At 34.4% G+C, this 12,052-nt stretch overlaps 1 protein-coding gene across 1 annotated transcript; it reads left to right on the forward strand.

Annotated features, from left to right (window-relative positions):
* Nucleotides 1-4,494: 4,494 nt before the first annotated feature.
* On the forward strand, nt 4,495-11,424 carry LOC117100697 (cholinephosphotransferase 1-like). The gene is made up of 6 exons (XM_033240482.1): nt 4,495-4,588; nt 5,128-5,239; nt 5,458-5,542; nt 6,187-6,297; nt 10,366-10,494; nt 11,293-11,424. Exons 1-6 carry the CDS (start codon nt 4,495-4,497, stop codon nt 11,422-11,424), a joined length of 663 nt encoding a protein of 220 aa, XP_033096373.1.
* Nucleotides 11,425-12,052: the final 628 nt, after the last annotated feature.

Raw genomic sequence — 12,052 nt, forward strand, 5'->3', positions numbered from 1 at the left:
ATCAGAGTGTAAATAGCGTGGGGTGCCATGGCGACACACAATGTTATGCAAGAAGGCTGTTGCAACAGTCACTGCTTTAATATTTGCCACTGAGATAAGTTCTACATATTTTGAAAAGAAATCCACACAATTTCTTTTCTTCACTCCACGATGCAAAAGCAGCATAACGCTCGAAGCTGTCCACCCATTCCAGCACATCCTCCGACGTTCTGCCGGTAAATACGCTAGGCCGAAATTGAGAGTTTGCCATCATTGAGAACACCAGGTCTTCCACCATATGTGGCGTGTCTCTCGAACTATCGCACACACTTGGGGACTAACTCAAAATACGAGAGGACTCGGTTATCATTTCCAACATTACGAACAAGTTTATTGGGTTCCAACATATCATCATGAGTAACAATGTAACATCAGAACGAGCACTCATCACATCGTCCATCTTTCCGTATCCAAGGAACTCGCCCTGGAGAGGGCGCTACCCACACATAATAATAAACAGTGTGCAAAGCATTGCTCGCACGGACGTAGCTTGGGTTCCAGGCCCTTTTTGGGTTATTCACTCTTTATTGCTCTTAGCGCGCGTCATACCTAATTTAATTGGCGTCCCATACTCGATTTCTTTTTTTTCAAATTAGGGCCAGGGCAAACGATTCATGCGTGCAATTTCCCACATCAAATTCGATATGGGATATCGTATGCATGACTGATTTTCTACATCACGTGATTGACTTACTTCATGCATATTAATTATATCTTGGTAAATTTTCAAAATTGAAGATGCGGATGTCTCGACTAGGACAAGCTCTAACCAGCTCCCTTCTGCCTACTACTTGAATTAAAACAGTTAGTATATAGTCTTGACCTGCTGAGAACGACATGGACTGATGACCATAGTAGGCTGTACTTACAGAACCTTGCTCACCGCCAGCAGCTACACAGATTTAGGCCTTTTTAGGGTAAAATATTGTTAAAAAGGTAGGCCTCTGTAAATGTATATTAAGAACTTTAAAATAGGTCAAGCCTCTACACTACTCTGCTAGGCCTACTACTTCTGACTCCAGGGGTCTGAGCCATCCTCCTGGAAAGTTAGGTTGTAATGTTATGCCATCTAGTCTAAGCTTAATTGTTTTTGCCATTGCCAAAATCAGTCTTACCAGGTTCTATTCTAAAGGTTTTAGGCCCGTTTTATTAGGGAGAACTATTTTTAGTCATGCCTAACTAGTCGACGCGAGTGACTCAGTTTCATGGCTCCAAAAATATGAATATTTGATTGGTTGAAATTCTTTATTTCGGTCCGCCCATTTATCCAAATACGGAATATAAGATTACGTCATTCTTTTGGCATCCCGTTGCCTGTATTCAGTGTTTTACAAGTCGCTTATTCCGTCTCTAAATTAACTTTCTCGTTGGTGACGCTGTCCAGAATGAGGAAAATAATATTTAAAAAAATAAGAGACTTGTGGCAAGTCTAGCACGGACGTATCGCCACAATTATACCTCTTTTTGCAGTTTTGTTAGTCATTTTTTTTATTTATACAAACTTTCTGTTTTTGTTAACAAATTAGCATAATTATGTCTTTTATAACATCAGAAATTCTCGATTCGAGCCAACTTAAGCGATTAAGTAACCGTAAATACAGCTCGCATGGAAAACCTATCTTGGAAACTGCAATGCAGCCGTTTTGGAATTGGCTTATCGAAAAAGTTCCCCTCTCGGTTTCTCCGAATACGATAACATTGTTCGGCCTCGTACTAAACATTGCCAGCGTAGTTATATTGATGTCATATTGTCCTACTGGAAAGGAAGAGGTGAGCGAATTATTTACTTTTTTTGTCGTATTTTGAGTTGTTTCACATATATGCGGTCCACACCAGTGGTAACATCAGCAGGGTTCGGTGAGAGTTTTCTCCGGCGTCAGAAAATGGACTCGGGGCGTCAGATGCCACTTCTGGTCATTTATAGACGTCATGTGGGACAAAAATAATAATGTTTCGATCCAACCAAAGTTATGGTGATTGCAGTTCCTCCTGAAGATAAGGCAAATTCTATTCTCTCACGGAACCCGACCAATAGTGGTATTGAACCCTAGGCCCCTAGACGGCCTGTTTGGTTCGGAATCTACTGTCAGCTTGTAGATCCTCAGTCGGCCAATTTCTGAAACCACCACCACTGCCGCGGGCCCGCACCACCGTCAGTCCTATTTATAACCATTGGCAAATTATGGAGTTGATAATATAAGAAGCAATGTACCACTTGAAAGTTCGTGCAACAATGTATTTATTGCCGTTAATAATCATAAAAATGCAATTATTCTGAAAATTATCTATTTCATTCATTAGCATCTTGATCGTAGAAGTACTATCCCATTCTTTAAATTATTCATAAGATTGTGTATATCGTTGTTCACCTATCATCATTTTTTAAAAGAAATATTAAATTTGAATACAATTAATGAATGAAAAGGCTGGTCAATGTCTAACTAACAGGACGTTGCATTAAATTGCATTAAGCCTAAGCCTGCCACGGAGCTTTCAAGTAGGTCTTATACACGCACTCACTTTCTTCGAATAATGTCAAGTACTTTAACAATCTCTAGTATTGTGTTATTTTAACACTTTAACTTATGTATACAATATGTCAGGTTATACTGATTTTTAGGGGGTAAATTCTTGACTCAAGAAGTTATATTTCAGGATACCAAGCCTACCCACTTCATAAATGTGTTTCTCAAATACAGCAAATAATGACATCAAGTCAACTTGAAATACAATCAACTTACAGATGAAAAAAAAACAACATAATACGTAAACAAATACCTACTTTAATTGAAATTGCAAACAAAAGAGTGATTTGCAATTCGCCAGGTATCAATGGCTAAATTTATTTCCCATCCCTGACGCCATATTTGATATCTTACTATTTCAAAGGGTCTTCCCTAATAGAATGACTAGTTCGTTTTTAACCTATTTTAAAATCTTTTATCCAATCCGATATATCTGATTATCGCCCTATATAAATTGTGTCAAAATTCTCAAAGGCCCTTGAAAAAATATATACGAAACACTCTCGCAAGTTTACCACCATCAGAAATATATTTTATAGTAGACAATGTGGATTTAGGAAACAACAAATTTGGTGCCTGATGTTTACAGGCGTTATGCATTATCAAAGTCAATCAGCTTTACAGTACTGTAGTCTCCAATGAATGAATTGATCTTACCAAAAACAATTCTTGAAGCATTTGAGAACAGACAATAAAGCCTTGGACACAATAAATATAGCCTTTGGCACAATGACCTTACAAGCTCCCGGCCTCAGTTTTTTCAAAGTTACCTTACAAATTGTACTCAGTGTGCCTCCAGATCTAATTCTAAGTTTCGCTTGATCGCTTGTGGTGTTCCCCATGAGTGGATCTCTATAGTATTAAGCCCTCTTTTATTCCTTTCAACTGAAGTGGCCACCACAATAACTATACACAATTCTCTTAAAATCAACAAATCACCTGATATCGATGGGTCGTTGCTATTTTATTTTACATCCCTTTCCATATTTTCAATGCTTCTATTTAGATAGCGGACTAAAACGGAAAAAATCATAGTCCTATAATTTATGGACAAGATAATTTGAGATTACAAGCCCTCGCACTGTTGCGCCATATCTATGTATATAATCGATTTACCCGATCCGCTGGCTGTTGTATAATATATGAGTGACCAAAAGGTGCACATCTTATGTATAAAGTTGATCGAATGTATGAGGCTCGAACCTCGCTCTTGTTTCAATTTTGTTTCTATTAGTTTTTGTTTTCATTATTTTTGTTTTTATTATTATTATTATTATTATTATTATTATTATTATTATTATTATTATTATTTATTATTGTTATTATTATTATTATTATTATTATTACTATTATTATTATTATTATTATTATTATTATTATTATTTTTAAAATAAAATTGGGACATTAAATTGTGAGATATACAGCCAGAAAATAATCTGCATTTGACTTCTTCAATCCATCTGCCAAACAAGGCAAACCCATAGTGCTTGCACGCCGTCCGGACTGTTTCCAGTCCGCCGGCCAGAATTTGACACCCCATATCCAATCCAATTCAATCCAGATTTCCAGCACAGGCTGTTAATAAAAGCATGAAAAACAATGCTCTGTCGATCTTCTTTAAAAAAAAAAAAACAAAAGTAAAACATAGTCACGTGGTTTGTTCTTTGGAAATATTTATTCATTTCTATTAAAGAATCTCAAATTTTAAAAACTTTAATAGCGTTTTTATCTTATTATTTACTTTGCGCAATTGATATGTTTTTAATTGAGAGCTACGCTCGCCTATGATTCTGGAAGTGGATAAAGTCATCTGACGTACTTTAAAGAACCCAGTGCATATTCCTATCAATTTGTTACCGGTATTATACTTATGCAGGCGCCACGTTGGGCATACTTCTGTTGCGGTATTTGTCTTTCCATGTACCAAACTATGGATATCTTGGACGGGAAGCAAGCAAGACGAACCAAAACTGATGGCATACTCGATGAATACTTTGATCATGGCTGCGATGCAATTTCTGCAGGTATGCATATACCTCCATGAATATTATCAATCAACCGACCGACAGACGGATCAATCAGTTAATTGTTATTATAAATTTATACAATTTATACAACATATTAATAAAACAATCAGTCAGTCAATCAAACCACTTCAATCAATTAATCAGTCAATTAATCAATCTATTTTGATTAATAAACTATTTAATTTAAATAAATTCTTCTCAATACATAATACATTAAAACTACGATAACAAACTAGGTCTAGGTCCGTTGCCTATTTTCGATATTCAGATCAAGCGGACCCCAGTGGAAATAAGTCTGAACTTCAGACTTTCGTGGATTGTCCTTGGTGTTTACACCAAATAATTCACCAATCCAGTATGCCACTAGTCTAATTACAATAATATGATAATACTAAGTTAATATCGCAATATATATAATATAATTATTATCTAATATAGGCCTATATGTTTGTTTTATTTATTTTAGTTTTTCAAACTTTTATCAGCATTGTTTTTTTTTCTCGTTATAGTCGTTATAAATTTGTTTCTCGTTATAGTCTTTATAGCTATAGGTGCTTCAATAACTCTACAGCTTGGTGTTCATCCAAGCGAGTGTTTCTTTATGTGTTTTGTTGGACTTGGAGTCTTCTATACTGCTCATTGGCAAACGTATGTTTCTGGGACACTACACTTCGGAAAGTAAATGGCAGTTCATTTGACATTTAAATAAAACGAAAATAAATGTTCTTAACAATACCGACTACATAACAATTTGTATTTATCTATGTTCTATAGATGCATATCACAAAAACAAAAATTAAAATCACTCCATTATAATTAAATTAGGACTATCGAAATGTTTTAACTATATCTCTTCTTCTGACTAGGTTTGATGCTGTTGAATCGCAAGGAGCTATTGCAGTCACTCATTTTATTACCGCTTTAATAGGTCCAGGAATATGGTCCTATGAAGTAAGATTATCCTTTATTTCCTTTATAAACAAATCGTATAGCACGGTCGTTATAGGCTACCAGAATGTCTTTAATCGAGTGCGTACAAGTGGTGTCCTCTTTCGGATAAGAAAAACTACTTTTTCATCCTTCTTGGTGGGAAAAATTAGACATTTTTACTAAAGGGACCTCTTTCCAGCCAAATAAAAAAAGCATTACAGTATAATTCAACAGTAAATTTTAGGAATTTGACTGCAAAGGGGAATCTTACTAACACAACGAGTTTTCCCCATGTTAAAGAAGCTCGAGACTTAGTCCACATCTACTGACACAAAAGAAGAAATTCTTTTCGGTACATAAATAAAACGACCAAACTACTACAAGGCCTATACAAAAAAATCAAATATGGTGATAATTATTACGCAAATAAGATGATGATAATTATTTTCTATTAGTCCAATATGTTACACCTTTACAGTCAGCGCCTGTAGGCCATCTATAAGCCTATGTAAAATAATTGCCTAAAAATATAATATTGCCTGCCAAAAAAAATCTAGAAATCCTAAAATATTCATAATCAAATGAAAAGATGAAATAAGTTATCAACTTTTAATTTTTTTATTTTTTGTCGCTAATTTTTTTTTTTTTTTTTGTATTTTTTTCAGATATATGGACATAGAATAAACTTCTATCTGCTAGTAGTTTCTACTGTTGTGGCATTAGTTGCTCTTCACAGATCATTTGAAATCATCTTTAGTAGAGGATCAACTGTAGCTGTGAGTGGTTTTTGACATTATTATGCCAAATATTATACTGTTATGTTTTATGAAATTTAATCTAAGTTATATTAACGCAAATGTTGTTTATAAACTCACCAATCGGTCATGTTTGTTTTGGTCACGTGGATAACTTTAGCGCTGATTAACGCACTCTGGTTTACGTTAATTTTCGTTGTCAACAAGTCTATTTAACGAACCAGTAGAATGAAAATAATACTCAACGAAAATTCGTACTCAACGAAATGAACTAGTCGAATAAGCCCAATATCTATTAGAACTGCGTAGAGTTCCTATATAGATAGAGTTGCCACATGAGCGGTTCAGGTCACGTGACTACTGGCCGCACTCTATCTATGCGGTGCCAAGTGTAAATTATTATTTAACACAATTATTTATATATACAGTCATTCATTATTTAACATATAATTGAATAGATTATTATTATATATATTATATATATATATATATATATATATAATGCATTTACGTCTAAAAGATTATATGTAAATAATTGCGTTAACGTTTTCATTATTTATATATAATTAGTGTACTGATTTCATTATATAAAAAATGAAAGGGAAATCAAACATTATTTATATATAATAAGATTACTGGTTTCATTATATATAAATAAGGAAAGGGCAACACACCATGATATATAAATAATGAAAAGTAACTTACAATTATTTATATATAATAAGTTCACTTATTCCATTATGTATAAATAATGAAAAGGTAACAAATCATTATATATAAATAATGAAAAGTAACTTACAATTATTTATATATAATAAGTTCACTGATTTCATTACATATAAATAATGAATTGATTTCAAACTCATTATATATAAATAACTGCTTTTACATTTCATTATATATAAATAATAGCTGTCGCAAAACCATTATATGTATATAATGCACACGGGTTATCGTGCCAAGGCCATTATATCTAAATAATGGTTTCTTACTGCCAATTATATATAAATAACCTTTGAGGTCGAGTGTCATTATATAAATAATGACATCGTAGGAAGTCATGGTTTATAAATAATTCGTTATGCAAATTACGAAGTAATAAATATTCACCAGTGCTCTTTAAGTTACAATTAGGGCCTATTGTGTGTGGTCTGCAGGTCGCAGACCATTACCAATCGAAAATGGCACAGCAAAGGATACAGCAGATTATTGAATGTGCTGTACTGCAAATCTCAAATCAATTAAGAGAACCCCAAAGTGAACGCCGATTTGGGTCTGTCGTGTCCGGGTCCGGGGAAATGTCCAGATCAGCTGCTGGTGATAGGCATAATACCGAGGTTCATCAACTTTGGGGTTCTCTTAATTGATTTGAGATTTGCAGTACAGCAGATTCAATCAGTGATGGAGCCAGGATCTGCCTGACGGAGGGGCTAAAGGCCCCGACGGGGGTGGGGGCTAGTGGAGTGAATCGAGCCTCACTTGGCTGGGGGCCAGAGGGGAGGGGCTTCAACCCCTAGAAGCCACGGATATTTGACGAATTATGGCGAATTTCTATTACTTATTTAATAGGCATCGAGCTACTATAATATAACTTCATGTAGGCTATGTTTTCTAATGTCGAAATGAGCTTCCAAAACCAAAACATTTTGAACAAAACAAGAAACAAAGAGTATGCAATGTAAACATCTAGGCTATTTTTTTTTTAAATCGTCTTTCTTCAAAGTGAAATCCTACATTTTTAAATTTTGCACAAAATCTGACAACCACGCTGTCAAGGTCGAGGTTGCTTCCCCTATCGCGATGTATTCCAAGCATCATGAGGCTATCCGAACGAGCATTTGTCATAACATAACGCAAATTATTTTCGATTAGTCTCTATGTCACTATTATTATTATTATTATTATTATTATTATTATTATTATTATTATTATTATGAAAACACAAATAGTTCAATGAAAACAACTGGTGGCGAAACGAACATTACATGTCATTTATTTTTTATTTGTTTATTCCCCGATAAAATTTATTCGTCTTCCCGTGTATAAGAGACGTGCTCTGCCCAGGCTCCATCACTGGATTCAATAATCTGCTGTATTCCTTGCTGTGCCATTTTCGATTGGTGATGGTCTGCGACCTGTAAACTACACACAATAGGCCCTAATTGTAACTTAAAGAGCACTGGTGAATATTGTTTCGACCTCTGCCACAAGATGGGAAAAGAAGAGCCTATCTAAATAGTGTATTAAAATAGGCCTATGCAGTACAGTACGTAGGTACAGTAGGTAGTACACTAGGCCTACTAGGCCTAGCTATAAAAGTAGCGTAGTACTTTTTCAGTTACCGTATAGTATGACTTACGGATTTCTCTTATTATATACTACTAGTTATTTTGGAGATACCATCGGACTGGGACCCTAGCTGAGGCGTGCCACAAACACCCATTTACTATACGAATTTCTAAGTTGTCCAGTGAAAAAGGTCTAGGCCCTGTCGCCTACTATTTTATGAGCCGATCATCAAACGCGATGTTGTACGCCTAGCAAGGCGCTATGCAATTTTGGTCAAGCAAAAACTGCATGTAATATAATAATTAATTACAGCATATTGAGAATCAATTTCTTTAGGAATTTTGTTATAAATTTCAAACACATGTTGATTAACATATATTTACTATCAAATGACATAAAATTTTCTTATTAATATTTTTATATATTTGTTTCAATTGTCTATTTTTTTTTGCAATCGCCACACTGTAGCATAGGCTTTGTGGTCGATCATGCATGCAAGGCACCAAGAAGGCTACCCCTTATCTTGTACTGCCATCTAGATATGAGCGCCATGGAAGAATGCGCAGGAATTTAATCATATTTTACAGTTTAAAAGAAAGACCAAGCGTGTTGCTAGTAGCCCCATCCCTTTTTACATTGACCTCCTCAATTCATAATCTTCTTATTTGATTTACGACAGTGCCCCGCCCCTATAATAAATATAAAAAAAATAAATGTTATAATACAGTATGTCCTGAACTCCGCATTTTCTGTTACTTTCTTTATCTTTTTAAGTAATTCTAATCCTGGTGTTCCTTGTTTTGTTTTGTATGATTGTAAATCACACGCAATTTGGCCGCAATGCCACGAGAAATAAAAAAAAAAATGTGTATACATGTAATAATGTTGTGGTTAACAAATTCGTTTGTTTTTCAATAATTAATATCAAAATTTGTTAATAATAAATTATCCAAATTACTCAACCTTTTCTACAACTCTTAGTTGTCTTCACTGATTGAATTTATCAGATGGTGTTTTCTGATGACTGACAGTGGAGGTGGAAAATCATCATTATCAGTATCATAATCATATCATCGTTTCTTTCTTCGTCATCTTCAACGTCATTGGCATCGGCATAACGACCATGATGATTGCGAGTGGAAGGCGGTTTGGCTTAGCTGTCTCCATTTTGGTTATTGAACAGGAGTGGCTAGATACACTAACCTGCATTATAAACAGGCTGTGAAGTGGCTCAATACAAGCTTATGTTTCAGATCTATGTGCAAGCATTTTATGGCATATAATATAGTAATTAAGTTATAAATCCCTTACCTAGAAGTTTCTTTCAGGTGATTTTTATAAAAATAAAACAAAGTCATGGTCATAACTATCAGTAATAGTCTTTTGTCATCAATATCATTACAAAAAGTAAGCAACGAAGAAAAAATACATAGATTTACTGACTATTATTGATATAACTTTATTAAATATTTTGTTCTTAAACTTTCTATTCAACATTTTTTTTTCAGGGCACAAGTGTTATATCCCCTGTTGTTCATCTCGTTATTTTTCTGGTTCTTGCTACAGTGGTTATGCAGAGATCACCAACGCAATTATTTCAAAATAACTGTTGTTTATTTATTCTTACATTCGGCATGGTTTCTGCAAAAATAACTAACAAATTGATAGTAAGTTGGAATTATTGTCCTTAAGGTCATAGTAATGGAAATAAGAATAATTGTGGGTTTCTTTATATATTAGATTCCAAATAAACCTTTTTGGTTTAGAAAATTTAGTGTCAATTTCAAACTGTTTTTGTAGGTGGCACAAATGTCGAAAAGTCCTGTAGATTTTGTCGATACCGTTTTTATTGGTCCAATGATGATATTCGTCAACCAATACATGGGATTACCAATTTCTAATGAAAACCTTGTACTTTCGGCAGCTTTGGTAAGTGTTTTGCAACTAAATTTTTTAATGGTTACATAGGCCAGGCCAATATAAACATTGAAAGGGGTCTATATATGTATTATTTCACTTTGTGCAGGCCCATTTGCAATATTTTAAGGATACTAAATTTTGAAGAAAAAAAACCCCACACAGTGACAAATATGATTTTTTCTTGCATTGGTTATACTGTATTTGCTATGCCGTGTGATTTACGAGGAAGCACTCTTTCTCGAGGAGATAAGGAATGAAGGCGTTGTACAGCTAAAATTATGCATGACGTCACCATAATAAGCCACGCACCCACGGCTGAAATGGTTATTTAGCAACTACCCACTATCAGTACTTTCAACTGTCCAAGAAAGTATAATACATACTCCAAGTATTGAAATACACGCCATCGTGTTGGGATTCAATATTTCGAAATTAATTATGTCATCATCAGGAATGTCCAATTAAGGTTAAAAGATCTTGCTTTGAGATGAATTACAGCAGAACGGTGCCCATTGTCTAGTTAGCAATACACCATACCCATAAAAAGGATGTTGATGATAACGGAGTGGATTAGTAAATTAAGCCCAACCTACGCTATGCGTGTTTGCGATATTACAAAAAATAGAACCTCTAGGTTTTATATGATTAGCTTTACTCAACATTCAATTGTCCAGTTACAGTTGAAAAAATCTTGCTTCACTAGATGAATTAACTCTAAAAATGTGCCCATTGTCTAGTTAGCAGTTAGCACTCACAATTACCGCTGTCAAGGAGGTTTTTATTTATCTCTTGTTTGCACAATTACAGAAGAGTGGATTAAATTTAGGAGTCAAAAGGTCAGAGGACAATGTGAATCTGAATCTAAGTTACAAAGAATTCCAGTGGGGTATATGCGTTGGACAAGGTCTCAAAAAATCGAAAAATTTCTTGAAAACTTAGTCCTTTTAGCATAAATATAATGAAATCACCCGTCGCATGAATGCATGGCGGAGGTATACACTTTGGAGTGACTGCACTCTAGTATATGCATTAGATTTTTAGCTTTTTATAGTTATCTGGAGCCTGCCTTTCGACATTGATCCTTCTGCTCTTGAACGGTTGTCGAAACATTTTGCTTGCTCCGGTTACGCTCCTTAATGGTTTCTTCATTGAAAACATCAATTTTATAACAAAGTTACTTTAACCTATGTATAAATACCAACCTCTGAGGGTTAACTGCCCCTTTTATCATTTCTATGATCGGCGCATTATATTGTTGTTTTTATTATTTTATAAAGATTAATTTTCTATTTAATACATATAAAACATGTAGAATCGATTTAATCTTTTGTTAGTATAGTTTGTGTGTTTTGGAATTTCATTATACTTCTTATTATATATTACATTTTAACTTCTACATGCGCAATTTGACCTGTTGATCACAAGATATAACTCTACGTTACTGTGTTTCAGCCCTTACACATTTCCTATTATTATCTTGTAGATTTGGGGTGCAGTTGACTTGATACGTTATTATACAATTATATGTCTTCAAATGGCTGAGTGTGCCGGAATGTATATGTTTGAC

This window comes from Anneissia japonica, unplaced genomic scaffold, assembly GCF_011630105.1.
Source record: "Anneissia japonica isolate Jap-2015-1 unplaced genomic scaffold, ASM1163010v1 scaffold288077_len231462_cov166, whole genome shotgun sequence".
In the NCBI taxonomy this organism is placed as follows: Eukaryota; Metazoa; Echinodermata; class Crinoidea; order Comatulida; family Comatulidae; genus Anneissia; species Anneissia japonica.